Genomic DNA, 26,125 nt, shown 5'->3' with positions numbered 1-26,125 from the left:
GCGCACATGCGCGTGCGCATACACACACCTTAATCCCAGCATCTGGTAAGCAGAGGCAGGAAGAGCTCTGTGCATGTACTGCCAGCCCAGTATACACAGTTCCAAAACAACCAGAGCTACCTAGAGGCCCCCCCAAAAAACCAAACCTGAAAAGAGATCCTCACCTGTGTGTTTGCCTCACCCCATACCCTCATGTTGAGGACCTAGAGCCAGTGCCATTTCCCCTGAGCCCAGCCTCCCTGGCATCCTGGGTCCCCTCCTCTCTGGTGAGAATCCTGCTCCGGGCCAAGCCTATGGTGTAAGAGGCCTGGGTACCAGCCCAGCTTCTCCAGCGCTCCACTGGTTTGGGAATGCTCTGAACTCCAATCTGTTCTTCTAGCTATCTCTGAAGTCCCTGTCCTGTCTATTGGATCATGTTCCCTGCGCCTCCCCACTCGCTGCTCCCATTTGAAAGCGGGCGGGGAGCTTCCTCCCCCCCCCCCCCCCCCCCCCCGCTTGAATCAGGAACGACGATTGTGGGGGGCAGGAACTGTGCTTGGCCAGTTTCTCTGTCAGCTTTCCCACTCAGTACAATGCAGAGCCTGCTGGCGCCCAGCCCAGGGGGTCGTGCAGGGTTTCCACATAGCTGTTTTAAGATCTTGTGCTAATGAGGCCTTGGCAGCACCAAGAGCCCAGAAACTGAGCGTGCCAAGGAGACTGGGCAGCGTTCACATGCAGTGACAGTCCTGGCTAGCCAAAGTGGCTGGGGAGTTCCTGCTGCCTCTGCCCTCCTGCTGCAGCCTAGGCACTCCCTAGAGGCCGAGGGGTGAGGCCTTTTGGAAGGCAGGACACACTCACATTCTCGCCTCAATTTCCCTGTTGCCAGTAGAACTGCTTGTATCAGGCCTGGGAAGGTGGGAGCTGTAAGGACTTATGGGATTCCCCGCGCTCACCCCAGCCTCGGGGCCTCAGTTGCACTTCCCCTCCCCCTCCCACAGGTCCTGTTAGGTGTGGGAAATACCAGGGAGCCACTTCTCTATGGGTGCTACTCATCCGCCCCTGTACCCTCATGCCTCACCACAGAGCTATGGTCAAGATAAGACAGGGGCGTCTTAGGCCTTGGCCATAGTGCATCCCAGGCTGGCGGGTGAGTCTGCCACAGGCCCCTTCAGCTCTGGGCTGTGCTGAGTACCCTCTGTGCATTGCTTTGCATGGTGAGTGAGTCTGAAGAGACATGGGCCCATCTTGTAGCTGGGAAAACTGAACTCCTACTGGCCACCAGCGGAGGGAACAAGGCAAGCAGCTCGGAGCCCTGTGCCTCGCAGCAGCTTTGCCTGTGATGCAGAAATGAGCGCCAGACGCAGCGCCAGTCCCCTTGAAGGCAGCAGTGTGTTGGGTGATGAAACGGCCCTTGGGTTGGGAGCAGCAGGAACGGCCCCGGGGACTGATTAAAGGGGCCCATGCTGCCTCCTGCCCCCAACCCAGCAGCTGGAGATGACGCAATCCCCACGAAATGGTGGTGGAGGGTCCTCTGAGCTGCTCTGAACCTAGTAGGTTATGGGGGTAACCCTGCCAGGCTCCTCCTGGCCACTGCAGAAACCCGAGAGTTCCCCAGGGAAGGCTCCCACACCTGCCCAACTGCTGTCACAGCATAAGACAAAGAAGGAGATGGCAGACTTGACTTTCTGGCCACTCAGGAGGGCCCTGGATGGAGAGTGACAATGGATCTCAAACCTCCGAGTGTCTAGCTTGGGCCCCATGTCCTGTATCCCCCACCTATGCTGAGAGACTAGCTGCTTCTCTTGGAATTAAAGTTCTCAGTTAGAGCCTGATGGCTCTGGGAATGAGAGGCTCCGTTTCCCAGCTTCCCCGCAGTTGGTCATCAGGCCATTTGCTCTCTGGAGGGACGCTGGGCCTGGCTTTGCCCCTTGGAAGTCAGCAACGTGCACTAAAGTCTAGTTGGAGCTCAGGCTTTGAGAGTACAGCACCAGGGATCCTGCCTGCTGCTGCCTCTCGCTGGCTGTGTGTCGCTGACAAATGTCCTCAGCATCTCTGAGCTGTGTGGTCATCCAGCTGTGCCTGCAGCTCTTGGTGAGAGGCATGTGACACTCGAGACTCGTGGAACCGACACTGGTGTGTGGTAGTCATGGTGGCTGGCTCACTGAGCCCGGGAAAGTACCCTGTCATGTAGCCTGTCACAGCAGAGGCAGTGCAGCCTAAGGAGGAAGTTAGGGCTCCAGCAGGGCCTCCAGTACTGAGGGCACATGGGCACCTGTGGGAGATCTCTTCCCCAACTCTGGGGACTTGGTACCACAGGCACATGCTACTTGGTCCTGCCTATATTCCAGCCTGGGAGCCTGGGCCAAACCTGGGATATAGCGCTCCCCACAGGGCTCTAAAAGCCTTCAGTGTCCTGTGTACACTGAGAAAAGGGTAGCACAGCCCAGGGAAAGAGAGACAGCCAGTCTACCTCACAGCACTAGCCCTCTCAGCTTTTCCAGGCTCTCCCAAAGCCCCACCCCACCTGTGGAGGTCCCACTAGTGACTCATGCAGCGGGAAGATTTGCTCATGAGGACCCAAACCCCACCCCTCAGCTGCCCTGGATCCCTGGGGGTCGCCACCATTTCCTGCAACCACTGCTGCAAGTCACCTCTGGATTGCATCACTGTCAACCACCACATCAAGCAGCCTCCACCGCCCCCCACACACACACCTGTGCACAGAAGCAGGGGCCAGGCTCTGAGGGACTTGGTGGGTTCTGGACCCCAGGGAACCCCTGGTGACAGGCATGTGACCTCCCCACCACAGTCAACTCTATTGGCGTATCTCTACCCCAGTGTGATAAACATCCTCTCCCTTAGAGACAGGTAGGGCGTGCTCTCCCCTCCTCCAACCATAGACCTTCATTTCAGACAATCAGCAGGCCCAGGATGGACCCTCCTCAGGGATCCGAGGCTGCCAAGGCTGTGGGAGCCGGTCAGTTCAGACTTGTCCTCCTTTTTCAATGACCCTTGGTCCTGGTGCATAATGGGTTGGCAGATTTCCTCATGGTGGGGAGCAGCTAGTGTTGCAGACAGAGCCCAGAGCCCAGGTTTCCATCGCAGACGCTCCGAGTGGTCCTTGAGAGCAAGGTGAGGTGTGCCTGTGCTGCTTCTTTGCTCTCACCGGCGGCTTGATTGACAATCCTGTCTCTGCGATTGCTTGCTGACCCTAGTCAAGCTACTGAACCTCTCTGGTTGGCAGGCTCTTCCTCTGAGGCCTCAGTTAGTCCACGAGTGGCTGAGACTGGGTCCAGCTCCTGCCTGCCTGCATCCTGGATGCCACTACAGAGATGGACAGGCTGGACTTACTTGACCCAGGGAGCTCTTGTGGGTGCCCCTCTTAGTGCACCTGATGTCCTGGCTCCAGGGTGACAGTCAGTACCTGGCTGAGCTACATAGAGACTCTACCTGAGCTTCAGCTTTCCTCAAGAGCCTGGAGACACTGGGTAGCCAATGCTTGCTCCATAGTAAGCTCTCTCTGTACCCTCCCCACCCCCATCCCTGGTGCCCCACGCCCTATGAAAAACCTTCCTTGGCGCCACCTACATGCTAGGTCTGGACCCCTGGCACAAGCCTGCATCCTTATCCCATGTACAAATGAAGGACAGGGTTTACAGATGGACATGGGAATCCAGGCTTGGCCCCAGCCCTTGGTGAGTGCAGGTGTGGCAGGAGGGGCCCATCGCTCTGGCATCAAGTAGCCAGGACCTCTGGAGTCAGGGTGAAGGAAGGGTCTTAACATCAGAGGTTTCCAGAGAGAGGCTGAGAGCAAGTAGGTGAGACAGTACAGAGGCAGCAGGGGATGCCACAGGTAGGGTGTAAGCCACTGACAGGACACTGTCCTTTACCTGGGACCAGAGAGACCCTGCCAGCAAGGGAAAGAAGCAGCCCATGGCTAATGGCCCCTGCTGACTTCCAAGGACAGATTAAGAGGACTAGCTCCTTCTAGAAACCAGACATGGTATTTAGATTTTTTAAAAAGATTAAAAATTTTTAATTATACATATATACATGTCTATGGGATATATATGCATATATATACATATATAAAAATGTATGTGCATATGCGTGCACATACCTTTATATTGCCCACAGAGGCCACGGAAAGGGTGCCAGAGCCTCTGGAGCTGGAGTTACAGGTGGTTGTGAGCTGCCCTGTGAATGCTGGGAACTGATCTCTGACCCTCTGTAAGAGCAATACATGCTTGTCTCTATAGCTCCTGGTAATTAGCTTTTAACCTGTCCCTGTCATTAGCTCAGAAAGGCCACCATTTGTTTCCAGGTGTTGCTGATATCTTAAGAATTCCACCGGACCAGTGTTTTTCAGGGTGAATTAAGACTTGCCAACGTGCAGTGAACTCATCTGTTAAAGGTAGTGTGGGTGGTGTGGGTGGTAAGTTAAGTTCGCTGTGGAGGTGCCGGAATGGAGTTATAGAATCACTGCCTAAGGGGTAGGATTTGGGGGGGAAAGACCCTCCCTGCCTTCAGAGTCCTCCTCCCGCATCCCCTGTGACCCCCAGGTGGTCCAGAGGGGGGAGGGGCAGGGGTTCTGGTGGCAAGAGAACACAAACATGCCTGGGAGCTTAGTGGACACTGCCAGATGCTCTCCTCCCCACCCCCAATACCAAGTAAATATAATAATAATAATAATAATAATAAAAAGAACATGAAAAACAGATGTCATGTATGACAGCAAACATGTATGGGGTGAGCGTTGGGAGGGGGTGTCACTGCAGCTGGAAGTGAAAGGAATAAAGGAACGTTGCTTCCTTCGTCCAGGCTCTCACCGAGGGTTTCAGTGGATGAATTAGAGTTTGCCTGCGAGGCATGGAGAAAGTGTGGAAAGAGGACAAGTGAGAGGCACTTATGTGGAGGGGGGGAGGGCCCAGGAGTGTGCTGCAGAGATGGGCAGAGGTGAAGAACTTGTGAATGGCACCACAGGCATGGAGACCAGCCAAGGTGCCATTCCGGGCACACAGAGAGACAGGATGATATAAAGCCTTTGTAACGGGGTGAAAAGGGGTGAAGGATGGAGTTTCAGGGCAGAGCTGTTGTTCCTTTGTGGTGGCCCGGGTGATGGGATGTCCCGTTTGTGGGTGGCAGTTCCACGGAAGTACGCATCTTGTCATCTGAAACCCTGAGGTTGTGTATGTGCGTGGCTGGGGATGAGGTGCCACAGGCAGAGGAACAGCCAGTACAGAGGCCCAGGGTCAGGGGACTGCCAGGCGGAAGATAGGAGCGCTGTGAGGACCCACCTATCACTGGCCCTGAGTGGAAACCATTGATACTCCTTGGCTGAAGCAACAACAGGCTTCCTCGGGCTGCTGTACTGAAAACGGGCTGCAGGGGGCGTGGGTGGCAGGAGGAGGCTGTGGCCCGTGCATCTCCAGGAAAGCAGGGACCAAGACACTCAGCCTCAACCTGGAAATGTTTTTTGAGGGAGCCAGCCAGGCGGGGGCCCGTGGAGTGTGGGCAGGTGTAAATGGAAAGGGACCCAGCCACCAATGGGGGCGGGGGAGGGGCTGAGCTCTCTGCAGAGCGATGAAGGACTGCTTGTGGTGTAGGCCACCAGGGCAGCTGGGCGGCAGGCAGGCCCCCCAGCTGGGACAGGTGGGGACCTCACTGGCCGGCTGTGGTCAGCAGCTGTGTTTTCCTTGGCCTCAGCACAGGGCCTTACTTTGTAAGAAGAGTACTAATATTTTAAAACCTGGTCCCTTTCACACACAACCACATACATACACACTTAAACCTGAGTTCCTATCTTCCCAATGAAGCACTGTTCACCCTCCCGTGCATTTCCCTTGGGAATGGTGTGGGAGCCAAGTGGCCCCAGCTACCTGGAGACAGCTAGCACCCCAACTTACCTGAGAATCTCTGGCTTCCTGCTCCTGAGCTGCTAAGCATGGCTTCTTAGGCCGGTGGGGGTGGGGGAGGGGTATAGACACAGGACAAGGTGTCTAGGATCTGGATATTTGCGCTGGCGAGGAAACCAAAGCTAGGTAGCTGGGTACCAGGTACACCTCTGTCCCTTGGAGCAGAAATAGTAATGTCCTATAAATTGGAGGGGAGCCAGGCCTTCTGGGGTGCCCAGCTGCTGTTGAGTTATGTGATGCATCAGCTAGACACCTGCCTACTGGTCCTCTCTGCCCAAGCCCTTTGTGCAGTGCCCAACCTGCCCGGATGTGCCCTCGCCACCGCCCCTCCGCCCTGATTGGAACCCACACTCAAAGTTGGAAATGAGAGGGCTGTCTGAAAACCCACATTGGCAGCACCTGCCCTCCCATCACCCCCCCTGGCTCCCTGATTTCCAGCTCAGCCATCTGCCCTGGCTCCTTGAAGCCCGTGGAACCGTTTAAAAGGCTCCTGGTGATATTGATCAATCTCTAAAATGGATTATCCTGCCTGCCTCGCAGCCTGCCTGGGTGCCCTGGGTAAGATCAGAAAGGAATTATGAGAGCCGGAGGCCGAGGGAGCAAGGGCGCGAATGGATCTGCTCCAGAGAGGCCGTCTTATCAGAGCCCAGTGCACGCACCATCTGGGGCGGAGGGGGCTTTGGGAATGTCGGAAAGAGGCCATCGCGGGAGGATTTGTAGCTGAGCCGGCAAGAGGGAGAGCACAGCCCAGAGCAGTGGAGAGGGCCGTTTTTTCCTCTGAGCTTTTCCCTGGGGAAGTCAAACCCTTGCAGAAACTCCAGTGGTTCCCAGTATTAGGCAGCAAACCCCTCTGAACTGCACTGCCACCACCACCTGGGACTGCAGCCCACACCGAGGACCCAAAGGACAGGTGTCCTGTGTGAAATCTGAGACTCAACTGCAAAGTGTTTTGAGAAAGGGTTTCTCCATGTAGCCCTGGCTGTCCTAGACTGGCCACGAACTCACAGACTGGCCACCTGCCTCTACTTCCCAAGTTGTCCTATTAAAGGCATGCACCACTGCTTCCTGGCATGGTTTGGTTTGGTTTGGTTTGGTATTCCAAGACAGTGTTTCTCTGTGTAGCCTTGGCTGTCCTGGAACTCACTTTGTAGACCAGGCTGGCCTCGAACTCACAGAGATCTACGTGTCTCTGCCTCCCAAGTGCTGGGATTAAAGACATGTGCCACCACCTCCTTGCATTGTTTTTTTTTTTAAATATTTGTTTATTATTATGCATACAGTGCTGAAAAGGGCATCAGATCACAGTATAGATGGTTGTGAGCCACCATGTGGTTGCTGGGAATTGAACTCATGACCTCTGGAAGAGCAATCAGTGCTCTTAACCGTTGAGCCATCTCTCCAGCCCCTGTTTTGTTTTTTAAGACAGGGTCTCTACATAGCCCTCGTTGTCCTGGAGCTCACTGTGTAGAAAAAGCTGGCCTCGGATTCACAGAGATCTGCTTTCCTCTGCCTCCCAAATGCTGGGCTTAAAGTGTCTGCCACCATGCCCGGCTGACTGCCTTTTCTGAGAGGGCCTGATGGCAGTGGAGTCCTGAGTGGGGGAGGATTCAGCCCTGGGCACAAGATGTTCCTCCCTGAGGTCTTACGTCAGCCCAAAGGCTCATCGTGATGCACTCTGCCACCCTGCTTTCTAACCTGGGGGGTGCATAATGCACCCCGTGTCCTGGGATCATCTCTGTGCCTGGCTGAGCTAGGAATGCCGCCACTCCATCTGCTAGCATGACACCCTTGTTTCTAGGCAAGAATTCTGGGCAGGGGATTGGCTGTAGCAGGGAGCCTGAGCGAGGGGCGTGGGGGATGTCCTTATGGGGCAGGAGTCGGTCCTCATTTGTGGTAAGGCCCTCCCTCACTTCTCTGGAAAAAACGTGCACTGGGGACGTGAGAGGCCAAGTGGAGGATATGGCATCATGTTTGTGTCGGGGTGGGGGAGGGGAGCAAGGAAGGCCTCCTTCTGGAGGGACTCATCAGTTGGCAGGTGCCAGACTGGCCTTTGCTAATGGACTGATTTGGGCGGCTCTACATTTCAGAGGCCCGTGGCCTCTCAGACAATGCTCTGTGACCTTGGCCTCCAGCCAGCTCTTCTGGCCATCCCCCCTACCTCTCACGGCTCCTCCAGGCCTGGCCTGAATGTCTTTTGTGTGGTTATGTTTATTTGGCCAAAGGGACTTAGAGTCTGAGGAAACAGGGGTGGGGTGGGGGGGCTCCCTTGTCCTCCCTCCGGTAAGATAGACCGGATGGCCCTGAGTCCCAAGACAATGGGCTCAGGGAGGGGCCAGGTGCTGGGCCTAGGACAGGAAAAGGATAATGGGGAGGGGTGGGGGGAGCAGGGGCAAAAAGCCCCACTGTGGACTAGAACCTGGGTTGCCGTGACATGGTGCGGGGTGGACAGGATGAATGAGCAGGGAGCCGACAGCCAGTGGCAGGTAGTGTGTAACTTGCCTTCAGAGACTAGCTTCTGTCCGTGGATACATTGTGGTGTACTTTGAACCCTGGCTTTATGTTCCACTCAGCTCTGGGACCTGTGACAATGGTTCTTCCCAGATTCAATGGACATATTCTAGGGGGACAGATCTGACATAGTTAGTTCCTTTGGTAACACAGGTCTCTCAAAGGGTTATTGCTGGGCTATGGGGGTCATAGACTTTAGAGATGAGGGGCCGCCAAGTTTAGTAGATTAGTGGAGGGTCCAGATAAGAGACAGAGGCTGAAAACTAGGAAGTAATTCTGTTGCCACCCTTACCTTAGAGCCACCACTGGGAGTTTAGCAGCTTTGGGAAGGTTGAGCCAGCAGCCACTGTGACCCAAGATTTACTGTGTTGAGAATTCTTTGTTGTTTTCTTTTGGTTGTTGAGATGTGATCTCACGTAGCCCAAGCTGGCCCCAGACTTACTATTAACACATATGTCAGCAAGGATGGCCTTGAATGTCTGACCCTCTGCCTCTACTTCCTGTCCCAGCTTTACAGCCACCTTGTGTGACTTATTCCATGCTATAGATGGAAACCAAAGTGTCCTGCGCACTAGGCAAACACTCTCCCAACTGAGCTACAGCCCAGCCCTAGTTTTAGTTTTTGAGACGAGGTCTCACTCTATAGCCCAGGCTGTGTAGCCCAGGCTGGCCTTGAACCTGGGGCCATTCTGAGTATTGTTTCACAGACATAATGCAGCGTACCTACTCCACAAGCCTGTCTCGACAAGCCTGGCTTGTTTCACTGAGCATAGTGTCTTTAGAGCTCCCCTGTGCAGCAGGTTAGAAGAAAATCTATCTTGTACTTATTTATTTTTCTTTATAGTCTTCCTTTGCGGGACCATGGACAAGGCAGTATCTCACAGGACCTCAGGGAGGGATGCCAGGCCAGACTTGGGGAGCTGACCCACGCCTGCCTGCACCTCTGACCAACCTAGTTTAGTGTCATGGTGCCAGGATGGGGACCCAGCAAGTTGCAAGCCAGGACTACACATTGCCAGAACTGACCCTTTGGTTACTTGCTCCCTGGAGCCTCAGGGTGTCCAGGAGCAAGCATGACCTTGGCATTTTTCTCTCCTTGCCTGGGCCACATGGTCACGGAACTCCTGGAGCCTGTATGGGGGGGAGGGGGGACAAAGGTTGCTTCCTTATCAGGCTTCCCAGAGACAAGGATAAGAAAGCAAAGCCACTGTCACCCAGGGCAGCAAGGGTGTGACTCTGCTGATAAGACGAGGCTGGGTGACAAGTGAAAGGAGAAGTGGGTGGGACCCTCAGCCAGCTCTCTAGCAGTCCCAGGTCCTGGGTCAGAGGTCATGAACAAGTTTTCTAGATCACCTCAGGTCCTGCCCCAGGTACCTGTTATATCCCAGAGTGTCATTTCCTCACCACTTGCTGTATTCTAGGCCACAGGCTTGGGCTTTGGGCATCAAAGATGGACATGGGAAGAGCCACCAGGAGTACAACTGCAGAGGACCAAGTGGCACAGACTGCAAGGTCTAAGTGGGCTCCAGCCAGAGACCAGGACAGTAGGGCCTGGGGGAATCTCAGCTCACTCCCTGGAGATGGGGCCAATGTGCAATAGGGCTTGTGGCTCCTTTCAGCTCAGTCAGTGCAGTCTGTCCCTCACCTGGGTCACCCACCATGGTCAGCCACCAGGTACAGTAGAGCCTTCCTGTAGCATCAGGGACCTGGAAACATCCATACGTCTATACTCAGTGCTGAGGGGAAACTGAGGCATAGAAAGGCCACATGTGGCAGGTGTGTGTGATCCCAGGCCCTCTCAAGAATAGCTCCTGCCCACACATGACCTTGGAGGCCATTTTGCATCATTTTAGCTGTGAGAAGGAGTGTCCGCCCAACCACCTGGGGGCGCTGGAACAGGGGATAGAAGTTAAGGAGGACTCCGGGGCCCTGCCAAGAATGGCTCAGGTGTGAATTACTCAGGATGCTGAGTGAGCAAAGGGACTGTCCCTATCTGTCACTTAGGAATGTTGATGACAAAGGAGGTTTTGGAAGCTCAAGACCTGGTCTAAGGGCTTGAGGAGCAAGAGCCCCAGGAGAAAGTGGGAAAGGTAGTCAGTGAGCCTCAAGCCCCAGGCCCAGCCCAATAGAGTCGGGTGGGAGTGGCCAGCCCCACTCATGCCCACACCTGTCATGGCCACACCCAGCACCTTCAAAACAATAGGTGAGTCCAATTCCCAGCATCTAAACCAGGCGGCTCAGCACTGCCTATAACTACAGCTGCTGAGGACCTAGTGCCCTCTTGTGGTCTCTGTAGGCATCTGCACACACACACACACACACACACACACACACACACACACACACACCCTACACACATATACACACAAGGGGGAATGGGGCCCACAAACTTTTAAAAAATAATAATAATGCCAGGCGTGGTGGCACACACCTTTATTCCCAGCACTCGGGAGGCAGAGGCAGGCGGATCACTGTGAGTTTGAGGCCAGCCTGGTCTACAAAGTGAGTCCAGGACAGCCAAGGCTACACAGAGAAACCCTATCTTGGAAAATGATGATGATGATGATGATGATGAAGAAGAAGAAGAAGAAGAAGAAGAAGAAGAAGAAGAAGAAGAAGAAGAAGAAGAAGAAGAAGAAGAAGAAGAAAGTGAAAAGGAAACAGCAAGTATATTCTGTAGCCATCTGTGGCCACTCAGCTGGCTCACAGGCAATGGAGGCTTTCCTTATTTTATGTGCATAAATGTTTTGCCTGAATGTATATGTTTGTGCTATGTGCCTGGTGCCTGAGGAGGCCAGAAGAGGAAGACATCTGGGTCCCCTGGAACTGGAGTCACAGGTGGTTGCAAATCATCACATGGGTGGATGATGGGAATTGAACCCAGGTCCTCTGGAAGAGCAGCCAGTGCTCTTAACCATTGAACTATCTCTCTAGCCCAGATAATAGGTTTTGGTTGTTATCAAAGCTTTGCCACCCTGTATGGCTCTAGGGAGCCCAATGGGAGAGGAACAGAGAGGGTGAGTAAGGACGAGGGAGAAGAGGAGCCTTCTCTGGGGCCTGACCGTGGGCCTGTTTGTTTTCTGTCAGTTTCATTGTTCAGAACAACATGGCAGCATGGCGGGAGTCTTGAAGCGAGGTGTACAGAAGTCCCTCACAATCCCTGAAGGCCCTCGGTGGAGGTGTGCCTCCTATCTGACCCCACACCTTTGCTTTTGAAAACCCTGTTTGCAACTGGGGGCCTGGCCAGAGCCGGTGGGGGGGGGGGGGGCGGAGCTTGGCTGAAAGTGTCATGAAGGCAGTGTAGGGGGTGGGTAGATGGCTTGGTTTGCCTGTCTCCATCTTCCGATGTGGGGAAGGGTTCAGGAACAGCCCTACCCTCAAGGAACAGCAGGGCCTCAAAGCTGTGAAACACAGAGGCAGGCACTGGCCCTCCCCTTCGTTCTCTGGACAGAGTGGAAGACGCCATGGCTTCCTTTCCTGTCGCAACGTCAACCCTTGCCCTTGGGGCCTGTGATTTCTCATCTCTACCAGCTCCTCTCCAGCCTCCAAGACTCCAGTGCCCTTTCACTGAAGTTGCCAGCGGCCACCACCATCCTCCCTCTTGGCCAGCATGACACCCCCACACACACCTGGGTGCTCATCAAGACCCAGGGGACCTGGCCCAGCTCCCAGCTCTCCCCGAGTCCCCTCGAAGCCTGGCTCACTTCTGTAAGTGGCTTAATGAAGGAGTGCCTGGTTCATTTATGTACGGACCTCGCCTAATTGGCGTGTTTGTCTTCTCCCATTATTCCCAGCTGGACAGAGCAGTTTGAACAACAAATACAAAAAAAAAAGAAAGAAAGAAAAGAAAAGGCTATATTTCTGTGGCGGCGTCTTGTTTTTTGCAAACTTGCCCGCTGTCCCCGCTATTAGCCACGTGCACGTTCCCCAGCTCCAGCCACATGCCGTAAGCACTTAATTGTGGGTGCAGTTAGTCTAGGCGGGCACTCTCTGCAGATTTCAGGGGTGAAGAAACCTAATTATACCTGCAATTGAGTGCTTTAGCGGGGACAAACATGCCTGTTCAGCTAATTGCAGGCACCAAAATTGCCCCCACAGAAAGAGTCCCTGGCAGAGGCTTTGAGCGAGAGGCCACGAGGCCCTAATAAAGCCTGAGAGCTGAAATTATAGCGGCAGGGGGGGTGGCTTGCTTTGGCCTGAAGGATAAGGCTTTCTGCCGCAGTCTCAATGTTGTTTTTCTCTCTGTGAGCAGGCCGTTTCCAGGCCAGGGTTGCTTTTTCATTATGTCTTGTCTCTGCACAGAAGTGTCACACGGGAAGGATAGAGTATGGCCCGTCAACGACTGTTCCCTCTCTGCTGGCTGCCTTGGGCGACCCACGGGGCTCATCACCCTGGCCTCTCAGAGAGCTCACAGACCCGCTTCTGCCAACTGGTGTTGTTGCTCACTTTAAATTAGGCCACTTGTTTTAGAGCCAGGTTGTTTGGGCATGTGTAGGCCTATGTATTTGAGGGACTTAAAATATTTATTTATTTATTTATTTATTTATTTATTTATTGTGAGGAGGAATATGTGTGACACAGTGTGTGTATGTGGGGTGTGTGTGTGTGTGTGTGTGTGTGTGTGTGTGTGTGTGTGTGTGTGTGTAGGGCCTGGGGATGGCACTGTGGTTGTCAGGTTTGGTGACACGTGCCTTTACCCTTGTATGAGCCACCTCACCAGCCCCTATTTGAGGAACTTTGAGGTGTGTGTATGTGTGTATGTATGTGTGTGCATGTATATGCTAGGTCAGAGGTCAACCTTGAGTGTCATTTGAGGAAATGGTTTCAAAAGATGTAGTTAGTTATGTTTTCTGAGACAAAGTTTCTCTGTGTAACAACCCTGGCTGTCCTGGACTCACTATGTAGACCAGGCTGGTCTCAAACTCACAGAGATCTACCTGTCTCAGCCTCCCAAGTGCTGGGATTAAAGGCGTGCACCACCATACCCAGCTAAGATTGATGATGATGATGATGATGATGATGATGATGATGTAGCTAGCTGTGGTGGTTCATCCCTTTAATTCTAGCACTCAGGAGTCAGAGGTGGGTAGAACTCTGTGAGTTTGAGGCCAGCCTGGTCTACAAAGAGTTCCAGGACAGCCAGGGCCTCATATTGAGAGCCTGTCTCAAACAAGCAAGCAAACAAATTATGTGTATATCTGTAATATATGGGTATGTGCACATGAGTACAGCACCCACAGAGACCAGAAGAGGGGATTAGATCCCTTGGAACTGGAACTGAAGAGCAGTGTGAACTCTTAGCTGCTGAGCCAAACCTCCCTCCAGCTCCTGAGGAATTTTTTTTTTAAAGACAATTCAAAGCCCAGAACATCAGGTCTCTCTTTTATTATATTGCCTTTCGAGTTAAATACTTTCATTTTCTTATTTATTTGATTCGCTTCAGACAGGGTCCCATTCAAGCTGGCCTGGAACTCACTACATAGCCAAAGATGGCCTCAAACTTTCGGTGATCCTTCTGGCTAGCATTCCAAGTGCTGGAATTACAGGCGTACATGCCAACACCATGGATGTCTCACACACACACACACACACACACACACACACACACACACACACACACAGCCCATCCCAACAGCACCCCACGTAGGCTGGCCTTGAACTCACTAGGTAGCTGAGGGGGCCTTTGATCCTCCCGTTGCCTCTAGCTCCTAAGTACCTGTATTACAACCTGTTTATGTAGTAGGGGACGGAGCCCGGGGCTTCACGCAAGCTAGGCAAGCACTCTATCCGCTGGGCTCTTCTTACCGGCTCTTCTTACCGGCTACCCTTTTGTTTAGACAGGGTCTCGCTATGTAGTCCGCGGTTCAGGGTTTGCTCAGCAACACCATCAGCCTGTTTCTGCTTCTGCTTTAGTGTCCAAGGTAGAGCAGAGGTGCAGGGAGGGGGGCGCCGACCCATGCATCAGGAGCTAGGGTGCAGGGAGCAGGGAAACCCACACTCAGACCTACAGGCAAAGGAGAAGCGAGTGGGCGAGCCTGCACAGGGCAGCCTTTTCTTGGGTCTGTTCCTTAAACGTCAGAGTAAGCAGATGGTGTGTCTGCGTTTCTGAAGCCCTGCCTTGCCGAGCTGGAAGACCCTCTGTTCATTTGGTTGAAGTGGCCTTCAGAAGAGATGGAAGGCCCAAGAAGGCTGGAGCCACAGTCCCAACCATGGGGCAGAAGGATTCTGGGCCTTGGTTTCCTTCTCCCGGCCATCTGCTTGTCATCCAGCTGTGGCCTACTCCTAGTGGAAAACTTGAACAGAGGCAATTCTGAGGTGGTTTGCCCACGAGCCCTGGATATATAGGGGCTTAGAACTGAGACCAGCAGCCAAAGCCAAATGTTCAGACCAGAGTAGGAGCCTAGTTGGCTCTGCCTCTTTGTCTTGTCAGTCCAAATCACGTGGTCTAATGTCTGGCCTGGATCGGGCTTCTCCTGGTGGCTAGGAGCACAGAGCTAGGAGCTGGCCTCTTCCTGTGATGACACCCACTAGAAGCCAGCCATTTTAGCCAAGTGGAAAGAATCAGTGATGCTGGGGGCTGAGCACCCAATTTGGTACCTCCAGGGGTCAGAGGGCAAGTGTTCCCTGGGGCCAGTGACTGGAGGTGGGCCAGGTCTCAGGCAACTCCAGTCCCACTCAAGGACTGGGGATGTGATTCTTTACCTGTAGCTTTGTTCCCCAAGGTGGCCATGTCACAAGTGAGTCTATCGCTTGACACCTGAAAGTCCTACAGTGCCCGAGGCATAGCGCAGGGGTTGTCCCATAGGACATCCCAGGCTAGATCCAAGTATCCAAGGACACTTGTGTCAGTCCAGGCCCCGGGAGGGCCAGCCAAGAATAGACAAAGCCCTCTGGCCACTGACAAGATAGGGAAGGACATGGTGCCTCACTGGCCTCGGTCTTGAAGAGTGCAGAGGAGTGGGGCTTTCTACTTCTGACCAGCATTATGAGAAACAGGGCCTAGTAAAAGCTACCCTGCAGGAACCATGCCTTGCAGGCCAGAGGACTACATGAACAGAAGGCCTGGGCCTAGCAGGAGGTCCGGATGGTATCCATCACTGCTGGGTCTCTGTGTGTGACAGGCCTCTTCCCACTGAATGGCCACAGGCTGGTAGCTGAGAGAGGTCCTCAAGGGAGACGAAGGGATACCTTGTTGGCACTTCCTACAGCTCTTTTCCAGCCTGTAAGGAGACACAACATAACTGACCAGAGCGGTGGGGTCCAGGTTCCACCATGCAGTCCCTGATGTGAGACAGCCAGAAGCCACCTACAAAGATAAGCCCTGTGGCTGGCCGGTCCCCATGCTGCTTGGTGGGAATTGAGCCCTTTGGCCAGTCTTTGGGAGACTTCCTCAAAGCACAGCTCATGGAAGGCTGCTCAAGGGCAGGCCTGGGCCAGAGGTTAGCTCCAGTTTCCTAGGGTGGGAGATAGGAGCTGTATATGCCCTTCAGAGGCTTGTTGGTTTTCCTCTTGAGGGATTCGGTTTTGGTTGGTTGATTTGACTATTTATTTATTGCATAGTACTAGGGATTGAATCCAGGGCTATGTGCCTGCTAAGCAAGTACTACCATTGAGCTATGTCCTCGTCCTTCTTTTTCTGTGTGTGTGTGTGTGTGTGTGTGTGTGTGTGTGTGTGTGTGTGTGTGTGTGTGTTTTCTCTGTGTAGTCCTGGTTTTCCTGGCCTGGGACTCAGGGATTCACCTGCCTCAGGAGTGCTGAGATTAAAGGCGTGTACCACCATTGCCCAGCTGGGGTTTTTGTTTTGTTTTGTTTTGTTAGTCTTTTTAAAGACAGGCTTAAAAAAAAAATGAGTGCGGCTCAGTTGGTAGAACGTTTGCCTAGTGTGCACAAAGACTGGGTACCATCCCTAGTATTTCATAAACTAGGCAAGGTGGTACAAATCTGTCATCTTGGCATTTGAGAGGCAGAAGGATCAAAAGTTTAAGGTCCAGCCAGGGCTACACAGAGAAACTCTGTCTCAAAAAAAAACAAAAACAAAAACAACAAAAAGAAACAAAACAAAAACAAAAAAGGTTAAGGTCATACACAAGGAATTACAGGTCAACCTGAGAGACCCTGTCTTGGAAAAAAATAATATAGAGGGAGGCAAATTTCTGAGTTCAAGACCAGCTAAGACTATATTATAAGACTCTGTCTCACTAATAAGTCAAGTTTTCTTGTATCTCTGGGGGGGGGGGGGGCAGGGAAAGACTCTGTCTCAAAAACAGTGACACCAAGTAAAAGCAAGATGACAACAACAAAAAGATTTTATCTAATATGGTGGCTGCCCTGGAGACCTAGGCAAGAGGATCCAGAGTTCAAGGCTAGCCCAAGATACGAGGTGAAACTCTGTCTCAAGAAGTTTTAAAAGGGGGGGGGCAGGGGGCTAGAGAGATGGCTCAGAGGTTAAGCACACTGGCTGCTCTTCCGGACATCCTGAGTTCAATTCCCAGCAACCACATGGTGGCTCACAACCATCTATAATGTGATCTGATGCCCTCTTCTGGCGTGCAGCTGTACATGCAGGCAGAGCACTGTATACATAATAAATAAATAAATAAATAAATCTTTAAAAAAGAAGTTTTGAGGGGAAAGTCTTATATTGGTTCCAAGGTCAAGGAGAAAGTCAAGGCCTGAACAGAGCCAGCCAACAAGCAGAGTCCAGGGTCCTGACCCAGCGCTGTAAAAAGCAAATACTTAAGGCAGTAAGCATCACGTAGGTTGGCAAGGTGGGCAGAGGTGCTTGCCGCCAATTCCGAAGACCTGAGTTTGATCCCCAGGACCCACACTGTAGAAGGAAAGAGCCAACTCTGGCAAGCTGTCTTCTGACCTCCCCCCACATAGCATGACATGCGTGTACATACATACACGTAAGGAAATACTTAAAAAACTCAAATGAGCCTCTCGGAGGAGCAGAGGCCCTCCCTGAGCCCTTTGCTCTATCTGGGGTCTAATCTGTGGATTTCCTTTTCTGGGCGGTGTGACTTAGGGCCATTTGACTTCTCTGGCCTCAGAGCCTCGTGGGAGGAATGGGGGGAATGAAGAAGGGCAGGCTTCCTTCTGTCCTTAGGAATGGTGAGTCTGTCCCCTTAAAGCTGAAGCATGTGACCCAGAGCTAGGAGAGGCGCTAAGGGGACAGCTGGGCTGTGCCAGAGACACTGTTGGGCTCATCATAAAGGCCTCACATGGAGGGGCGGGGGGGGGGGGGGGGGAACCCTTGTTACCTGACAGTAAGCATGGGTCTGTGTGATGGACAGCTTCGGAAGGGGCGGGGCCCTCTGCTCGGGAACTGCGGAGGTGCTGAATGGGTGTGCTGTTGTCCTCAGCACTGGGTTTGAGGCCACACATCCCCAGAAAGAGCGAGCACAGGCTCACTTGGCACGTCTCTCCTGCCCAGGCCCTTGTGTGGCAAGTGAGGTTTTTTTCATCTCTGTTCTCTTGCATAGAACTGGGTCCCATGATTCAGGGGAGGTTGGAAGGAAAGGATGTGGTCTGGGTGAAAGGCTGGCCACAGTGCGTTCTCTTTCTCATTCTCACTGCTGACCTGGGCCTCCTGGAGCCTTCAGAGCCAGAGTCTGTGTTCACAGGTAAAAAAAAAAAACTTCAGGAAGGCTCTCTTTCTCTGAGGCAGATGGCCAAGCTAATGGCCTGGGCCCATGCCTGTTCCCAAAACCAAGTAAACATATGTGTCACCATTTGAAACCTGTCGGGTGGCTATGGCACTAGAAAGCCCCATGTCCCGTGAGATTGTTGGTTTCTCGGTTCCAGGCTGCTGGAGGGCCCCTGACACTCACTGCCCAGGGCTTGCTGCAAGGCAGCTGACGTGAGCTCCTCTTGGGGCTAGCTGGCCAGTGTTACAGAGGTGACTAGAGAGATGAGGCCCCTGCCTGGAGCCTGGTAATGAATCACCACGGACCAAGTGACCTCTGCGAAGCCAGAGAGTTTCTGACAGTCCAGTGGCTAGAAGTCAGGTCAAAGAGTCACAGGCCCTGCTCCCTCTGGAGGCTGTGGGAGGCGGTCCAGCCTCTCCAGTGCCTGGGGCTGCAGCTTTCCATGGCTTGTGGCTTCTCTCTCTGGCCTCACAGGGTTCCTCTCATGGTTCACTCTATCCTTTCCTCTTTTTGGTATTCAGCATTCGTGTGTATGTGTGTGTGTGTGTGTGTGTGTGTGTGCGCGCGCGCGCGCGCGCGCATCTGGTAGAGTCTCAAAATGTAGCCCTGGAATATCTAGAACTTTCTACGATTCAGACTAGGCTGGCCTCGGTTTGCAGGGATCTTCCTGCCTCTGCCTCTGAAGTGTTGGGATGAGTACTGTGTCGTTCCCCCTCCCCCTTTCTTTTCAAGTCTTGCTCTCTGTGGCCAGCCTGATGTTCCTCTCCTCCTCCAACTTTAGCTTCCCAAGTGATAGGATTACAGGTGTTCGCCTCCCCCGGCCCCCTCCATGAGCCACCCCAGGACTCAGGAAGGATCCCAAACTCCATCACACCGGTTCAGACTCTTCTTCAAAACCAGGCCAGAGGCCCAGGTACCCGGCCACATCTTTGTCAGACCACCATTCAACCCACTGCACAAGACAGACAAGGGCTTGGACCCTGGAGCTGTTGTGAGACCCCACCCCACCCCAAGATGGGGGACACAGCTGGTCAGGGGACAAGGAGTAAAAATTGACACTTCACACAAAGAAGGAATCAGATCCAGGCACATGGCCAGCTGCCAGCCCAGACATTTCTCTTACAATCTTTCAGGCTTTCTTCTCTCAGAGGTTTGCTGTCACCTAAGGACCAGAGCCTGAGGGAGAAGTGGGTGTGGCCGGTCCCTTTGTACCCTTGGGCAGTTGACCTTACACCCCTGGGCCTTAGCATCAAGTATACAGAGCTAACAGACATCGTGTCTGTTTGGTGGGAGTGGGCAAGTCCCCAAAATGCTAACAAAGCCACTGAAAAGCAGAGAGGAGATCTGAACACACTGAGACTGCTGTCACTGCTGCTGGCCTCTCTCCATTGTTACGTAGTCTTGGGAGTCATCACGGCTGTTTATGGAGTCCCTGAGCAGGTTAGATGCTGGCTCGCTCTTCTGTCATGCATGAGTGATCACCCCAATTCCCAGATGAGGAGTCAGAGTACACAGGGCTTAGGAACAGGCCACCAAGGCTCAAACCTTAGTTCTGGCGTCTACTGTCCCTGAGTCATATGGAGAAGGAAGGTGCTCAACTTCTCTGTGCCTCACTTGGAAAATAGGAGAGTGAAGGGTGATAAGACACTCCAAAGGATTTCCTGGGTTGTCTAAGAAGGTTCAAAGCAGTGCCCTGCTCAGACTAAGCTGTTAGGGAGTATCTGTTGCCCCACTGCCCTGCCAAAGGGGACAGGCAGGCACCTGGAGGATCTAGCATGTCCCGTGGACTATGAAGCCTTGGAGCTCCAGGCTCCACTCTTTCCTGACATCTGTGGCATGAGGCTTCCTTGTGTGCACCTCCTCAGGGAGGCAAGCTGGCTACCTGACTTGGGGGGGACACTGCACATGATGGGGGTGCCTGACTGGCACAGCTGTCAGGGAGGTGGCTGCCTTGGCATGTGTAGGAGGCCATTTTTACTGTGTTCAGCTGGCTGGCACTGGTTGGGCCCTGGCAAGGGTGGCCCTGCTAGAGGGAGTGTGGGGACCCCTTGATGTTGAAGGAGCAGCTAGTATGGGGGGGCTGCATTTTCAAAGTGGGGACCTCCTGGCTTAATGCATCTCCTCAGGGCAGCCTGACCCCCTATCTTCTTTCCCATTGACAAATGGGGAGTGTTGTCAGCACCTCTCCCCTCTGACCTTGGGTGGCTTTCATTGTGGTCTCTCCCCCCTCTCTCCTCCACCCCCCTCTCTGTAAGAGGAAGGATGCTCTAGGTGTCCCAGCTTCCCAAAAGGACCAGAGGGAGATAGTTTCTGGGTGGTCCAGCCTCCCCATTGCTGCTTCTTCATCAACCCCTCCAGACATGAGAGGGAGGGAGGGAGAGAAGGAAGGAGAGAGAGTGAGCTGGAGAGGGGGGAGATACTGGCTCATCAGGCTCTGGGTGAGGTGAGGCCAAGACCACCTTTCTCTGGGGTAAAACCTGGGAAGGCAGTAGCCTTCTTATCCAGCCGCCCACAGCTGGCATTGGTGTGCCCACATGGTTTGTGGTGGGAGCACTGGGCGCATGCCCCATCTGAAAGAGGCCACAGACAGCCTGGTAGAGGGCTGGCGCTCCCCACCCCTGGGGATATGAATGGCTGTAGTGATGGGGTCCACCCACCACAGCAAAGCCACAGGGGCCAGTGGGAAAGAGAAAGTGCAGCCAGCTACCCTGTTCAGCCACATTAGGCAAACAACCCAACCATTCAGAGAGAGCCAGCACTGAGCCGGCTGCTGGGGTTGTGGGGAGGGGGAGGGCTTTATGTTCTCAGATGTTTTGGCACCAGGTTTTTGGGGGACTGTGGGGTGGCCACTCTCCTTCAGTATAGCGGCTAGTGTTCCACCCTTCAGAGGTCCCTATCAGCAGGAAATGTCACTAACCAACTCTGAGCCTCCAGACTCAGGGGCAAAGGATCTGAGCTATCGGCAACATCACACAGCTAGTCTCTTTCCCCAGGGTGTGGCTCTGAGCAATTAGGGCTTGGCCCGCACAATCTCCATAATTGGATGCAGGCACTGGAATTCTTATTAGGAGACGGGTTCTTCTTTGAGAGGGCACAGTGATAGAGGGATGATAAGTTGAGCTGGCCCACCATAGTTGGGTTCCTCTCTGCCTGTCCTTTCCACTGTTGGCCTCTTCACAAGACAGCCCCTGGCAATCAATGTCCCAGGCCTCCCCTGCCTTGAGAGAGTCTCCAATAGTTCCTGAGTGGCTGGCACAGAAGCAAGGCAGTTTGGACTCCAGTCTGGACAGCTTTATCCACAGGTGGCTCCAAGAAAGATGGCTCCTTTCAGGATGACTTCCCCTACTTTAGCAGGGGAAAGGAAGGAGGGGTGCCCAGCCTATTGGGGGAACATCCTCCCTCTGTACCCTGCCTGTGATTGGCCCATAATTACAGGTTTATTGCCTGTATAGCTATTGTGTAATGACATGTTTGCAAATTAATTTTTATGGCTCCTGCCATTAGCATATACAGTGGAGGAAGGTTTCGTATTAATTACTACTGTTGTTCCTGTAATCCCGGGGAATTAAAAACCAATAAAAGAGTGACAACACAAACTGATAGTTTAGGGTCTTTAAAAAATAGTCGTGCCCCTTGCCCCCAGTACAACCAGAGTTTGTGAGGGATCAGGCGCTGGGGGGTGTGTGTGGGTGGCATCTAGTCCCTTGTCTCCTGTCCTGCCCACCTGGAAGAGGGCAGCCAGGTAATGGAAGCTGTGACCCTAGACCCTCCAGGCCCACCTGTGTGTTCTCACCTCCAAGGCAACTCCCCCCCCCCCAAAAAAAGGAGGCGGCTGAGAGCCGGTGCGACCTCTGGGGTCATGCGGGGCAGAGTGGCTAGAAGCCAGCTGTGGCGCCTTCCTGCAACGCCCTCCCCTGGGCCACTTGTGCCTAGTCTGCTCCAGAGGAGGCACAGCCAGGGTCAGAAGGCAAGCTGGGTCCTCACCTCCTTCAAAGTGCCTTCCAGAGCTGTCCCCTGGGGCCTGTATTCTGGAAGTTACCTGGATGAATTCACCGTGTTTAGTAGGATCTCAGGGTCACTGATTGGGAACCCCTGATGGATGAGGAGGTTAGAGAGCCTTGGCAGCCACCCCAGCCTGACGAAACCGTGGCGCCCGCTATGAGTACCTGCGGGCTAGGACCTGAAGATCTTGTGTCAAAACGTGACCCTTAGTGTCACAGAGTCACAATCCTAGCTAGCTGCGCCACGGGAATGGGAGCAAAGCCTCTGTAAAACGGCTTGAAAAACAAATGGTCACGTCTTGATACTTGCTTTCCCGCGAGCATTAGAAGGGGCGGCTGTGTGGGTAAATGGATGCTGTCTCTTTAAAATCGCTGGGCTGGACAATGAGCGCACAGGATGTGGTTTGGCGGCAGGGTTTTTTCCCCTTCGATTTGGGGAATTATCACTTGGGGCCTTCTTGAGCTGGTGTGAACGCGCGGCGGCTGGGGAGGGGAGATACAGGCGCCACACTCACGCTCAGTGCAGCCGGTCGTTTGCTTAAACCAAATTAGCCGGGCTCTCGTTACTATGGTGCAGCAGGGGCTTGCAGAGTCCCAGTAATAGCATTTATTAGGTCTGTTTGCCTGGAAGCATGCCTTCCCGGATCTGATAATGCCCGGGTGCAGGAGAGTGTGGGAGATGGTATCAAGCATTTGATTACACTTGCAACAGGGATTTTTAAGGGGTAGGGTGTGGGGGAGGAAAGAAAAGGGCCAACTGCCCTCCCTAGCTCTCCCGGGCGCGGTCTCCGCAGCCCGCTGCGGGCTGCACAAAGGGCGGCCCTGGCCTCCCCGGGGCACGGTCGCGGGGGGAGGTCGTGCTCCGGGTTCCCGCAGCTGTCAGACGTGGGTGGAGAGGAGCGAGGGCGGGCGAGCGGCCAGAGAGCGGAGTTGGGCAGCCAGAGAAGGGCCGGCGGTGCCCGAAGCCGCCCACTGTTTGCAAACGGCAGGCTCCCAGGCAGAGGGGAGCACCGTACAGTCAGAAGCCGGAGCATCCGCTTCGAGCCCTCGGCGGCGGGTCTGGTTCATAAGGCTCCGCGGCCGCGCACAAGCAGGTCGCAAGTGGGACTCTCGTCACCGCGGCGCACAGCCAGGAGCTCCGGGAGGACGCGGCGCAGACGGAAGGAGCCGCCCGCTGCTGCGCCCCTTCCCTTTCGCTTTCATTAGGGGAGACAAATCTGCTGTCAGGCAGCCAGCTTTCCAATTTACCGATAATGATTCTTGCATGAAAATTGATCGAGGGGCTCTCCACCGCCGCGCGCTCTCGCCTCCCGCTCTCCTGCTCCTGCCGGCTGCGCCCCCGCGAGTTCCTCCTCCTCCTCTCCCTCCTCCCCACCCCCCTCTGTCTGAGTCAGTGGTGGGACGCCGGGCGGGGAGATAACCAAAAAGGGGGGGTGCTGGGGCGAGGGGGAGGGGAGCCTGCCCTCACCAGCGTCCCTAGCTCAAGACTTGTTTGTCGCTGCCGCCACTCCTATTGACGAGGCGAAATCTGCCCCTCGGTACTTCTTGGCTGTTTGGGTATTAATTTTCTCCACCCCCAGCACCCCTGCCGAGCGCCCCCTCCTCCTCTCCGCACCCCGCCCCTCCTCACCCAGTAGCTAAGGGGAAACGAAAACAAAGCCGATTTCTCCTTGGCAACCAGATGCCCCCTCCCGCTGCCCCCCTTCCTTTTCCCTTCTGGTTCTGAACGTGAAACCCTGTTGGAAACAGGTCTCTTGACCCTCGCCCTTGACATTCAAATGGCTGAATGGAGGCGAGATTGCTGTTCGCACGTCTTAGGGGGTGCTTTTTTCTCTCTCTCTTTTCCTCTCTCTCTCTCTCTTTCTCTCCTGTCTCTTTTTCTTTCCAATGAGTAATCCCTAAAGACCTTAACCCCCCAATTTCATCACCTTCACCGCCCCCCTTTATTTTTCTCTCTCTTCTGCTGCTCTCCCGCCCTCTTCCCTCCACCAGCTCCCCTCCCTTTTTTTTTTTTTTTTTTTAATTTGCATCTCAAGTCCAAAAGGCAGAAAATACACACGCGGCGAAGACGCCGGGCCGCCGTGGAGGCTCCGGCCCTTCCTTGGTCTATTACCTCACTGTGGATCTGCTCCGGCCGAGGTGGCCGAACCTGCCCCGGCGCTGGACGGAGAGGCAGCCTTTGATCATCTTGGAGAGGGCAAAGGAAAAAACACACAAACTGGTTTCTACCCCCGGCGCTCCGGGTATCGCTCTTCTGCCTTTATTTTATTGTTTTGGACATTTTTGAGCGCCGTGGCTTGGACGCTGGTTTTGTTTCATTGCTGGGCTTGAATTTTTTTTTTCCTCGTTTCCTTTTTCGTCCCTCTCTGGACACTATGGAATTCTAACCTGAGCCATGTTCGGACTGAAGCCTCCTCTCTATTACTTACCAGGTAAGCGAGTCGTGCGCCGGGTCCCCGGGTCCCCAGGCCAGGGCGCGTAAGGGCGCACAGGGGCGCGCTGCTCGGCTGCTCGCTCAGTGTGCGCTGCCGCGTGGGGCGCCCGGTCGGGTGCGCGTTTCGCTCCTTTTGTCTGCGCGGAGCCGGCGGCGCTGCGCCCGGGGCGCGATCGCGCGGGTGTGAAGTTACTTTCCCGCGGGCAGCGACCCGCGGGGGCCCCAGGCCCCACCGCCCCCTCCCGATTCCCTGGAAGGTTTTGTTGTGCGAGGTCGGGAGGGGCCGCGGCCGCAGCGAGCGCGGCTTCCTGTTTCCTGCGCCTCGGTGCGCGCTGACAGCTGCTGCCCTGCAACTTTCAGTTTCGGGGGCCACTGCAGGAGAGCTGGGGAGCCCCTCTATCCTTAAGATACTTGCACGCGGACGGGAGGGAAGCTGGAGAGCCTGGAGCGAGCAGGCGGGCGTGGGAATCGGCACTCACAGTGGCTTTCCCCTCGGGTATCTCTCCGACATCCCTCCCCCCCCACACACACACATACACAGAGTCCGACTGCACGTGACCGCAGGTCAGGAGGGCTGGGCTGCGTGTGGCTGCTTCTTCTAAGAATGTGCTGGATTTTTATTTTCTCCTCTCCCTGAGTCCTGGCATACAGTTCCTATTGAAATTGAGGCGTCTGTGGGGTTCAGAATTGTTGGGGTGCTGTAGAAACGGAGTAGCGTCCCTTGTGCCTGAAATGGTCTGCTGTTCCTTGCAGATTAATTTGGAATAGTTTTGCTAGTAAAAGGTCCACGTGGCTGGGTGTTGGGTTAACGTTGCTGCTGCTGCTTCTTCTTCTTCTTCTTCTTCTTTCTTTCTTTCTTTCTTTCTTTTTTCTTTTTTTCCTTGAGTGTTCTGTGGACCCTGTGGCTCTTGCCAGGTTCCCACTGCCTGGAGTCCTCGCTGAGGAGATGTGAGCCAACAACCAGCCTGGGCAGGACTCAGCTCCAGGGAGCTGGCTTTGGTTGTCCTGACCTAGGGCACAGGTTGTCACTGAGTTAATGTGACCAGGAAGCCGGATAGTGTGAAGGTGGCTAGTGGTGGTAATCCCGCCTGCCGTATGGTTGTACTTGGCTCAGTGCGTTTCTTTGTGGCTGCTAAAATGTCCAGCCCTACCAGGTGACAAAACTGGCCTGTTTCCTGGGGGATGTCCAGCCCTTGCAGTTGTTTGTTTTGAGAACTCACTATTTAGCTCTGGCTAACCTGGAACTCAAAGAGATCCGCTTGCCTCGGCCTCACCTTGAAAGTGATGGGATGAAAGGTGTGTGCCATAGGGCCTGGCCCCAGGCTGTTTTTATTGGAAGATTCTCCCTCTCTTCCAGGGTTTGAAATAGCAATTACCAACCTCTAGCTGGGTTCCCCCCTCCCCTCAGTTCACTTCTGTACATCCTTCCTGAGATCCAAGCAAAATTAGAATCTGGAATCCCCAGCTTCCTACAGGGTTATCTCTGCAGGAGGGCAGGTGTCCTCTGGAGCCCAGCCATCTCCCCACGGGAAGGTGTACGTCCTAGCCCCTTCACAGCCATGCTGGCGGATTGGTTCTGCCAGGCACCCAGCTAGCTTTGACAAGGAGAGCAGGGATGGGACTTTGCTTTTTGTACCT

The 26,125-nt window shown here is 54.1% G+C and overlaps 1 protein-coding gene and 1 long non-coding RNA gene across 6 annotated transcripts in view; one reads left to right on the top strand and one right to left on the bottom strand.

Moving 5' to 3' along the window:
* The window catches only part of GSE1 (Gse1 coiled-coil protein), a 345,746-nt gene that overhangs the window by 232,651 nt on the left and 86,970 nt on the right, over positions 1-26,125 (top strand). The window contains exon 1 of one of the 5 annotated variants that reach the window (XM_084756160.1): positions 22,951-24,485. The exons of 3 other annotated variants lie outside the window; for them this stretch is intronic. In XM_084756160.1, the coding sequence (XP_084612286.1) occupies positions 24,449-24,485 (37 nt within the window). In that variant the 5' untranslated portion in view covers positions 22,951-24,448. Of the gene's footprint in view, positions 1-22,950; positions 24,486-26,125 lie in introns of those variants that run through there. One more of the 5 variants, XM_084756162.1, reaches the window with a different exon arrangement.
* Positions 13,416-24,978, bottom strand: LOC311582884. Its single transcript, XR_014774295.1, has 3 exons — positions 24,483-24,978; positions 17,666-18,016; positions 13,416-15,622 (listed from the first exon to the last, which is right to left on the bottom strand). It is a non-coding gene; the product is annotated as an uncharacterized lncRNA (long non-coding RNA).

The sequence above is a fragment of the Acomys minous genome (assembly GCF_964271855.1).
Source record: "Acomys minous genome assembly, chromosome: 14".
Lineage (NCBI taxonomy): Eukaryota > Metazoa > Chordata > Mammalia > Rodentia > Muridae > Acomys > Acomys minous.
This window is presented reverse-complemented; position numbering and strand designations above follow the sequence as displayed.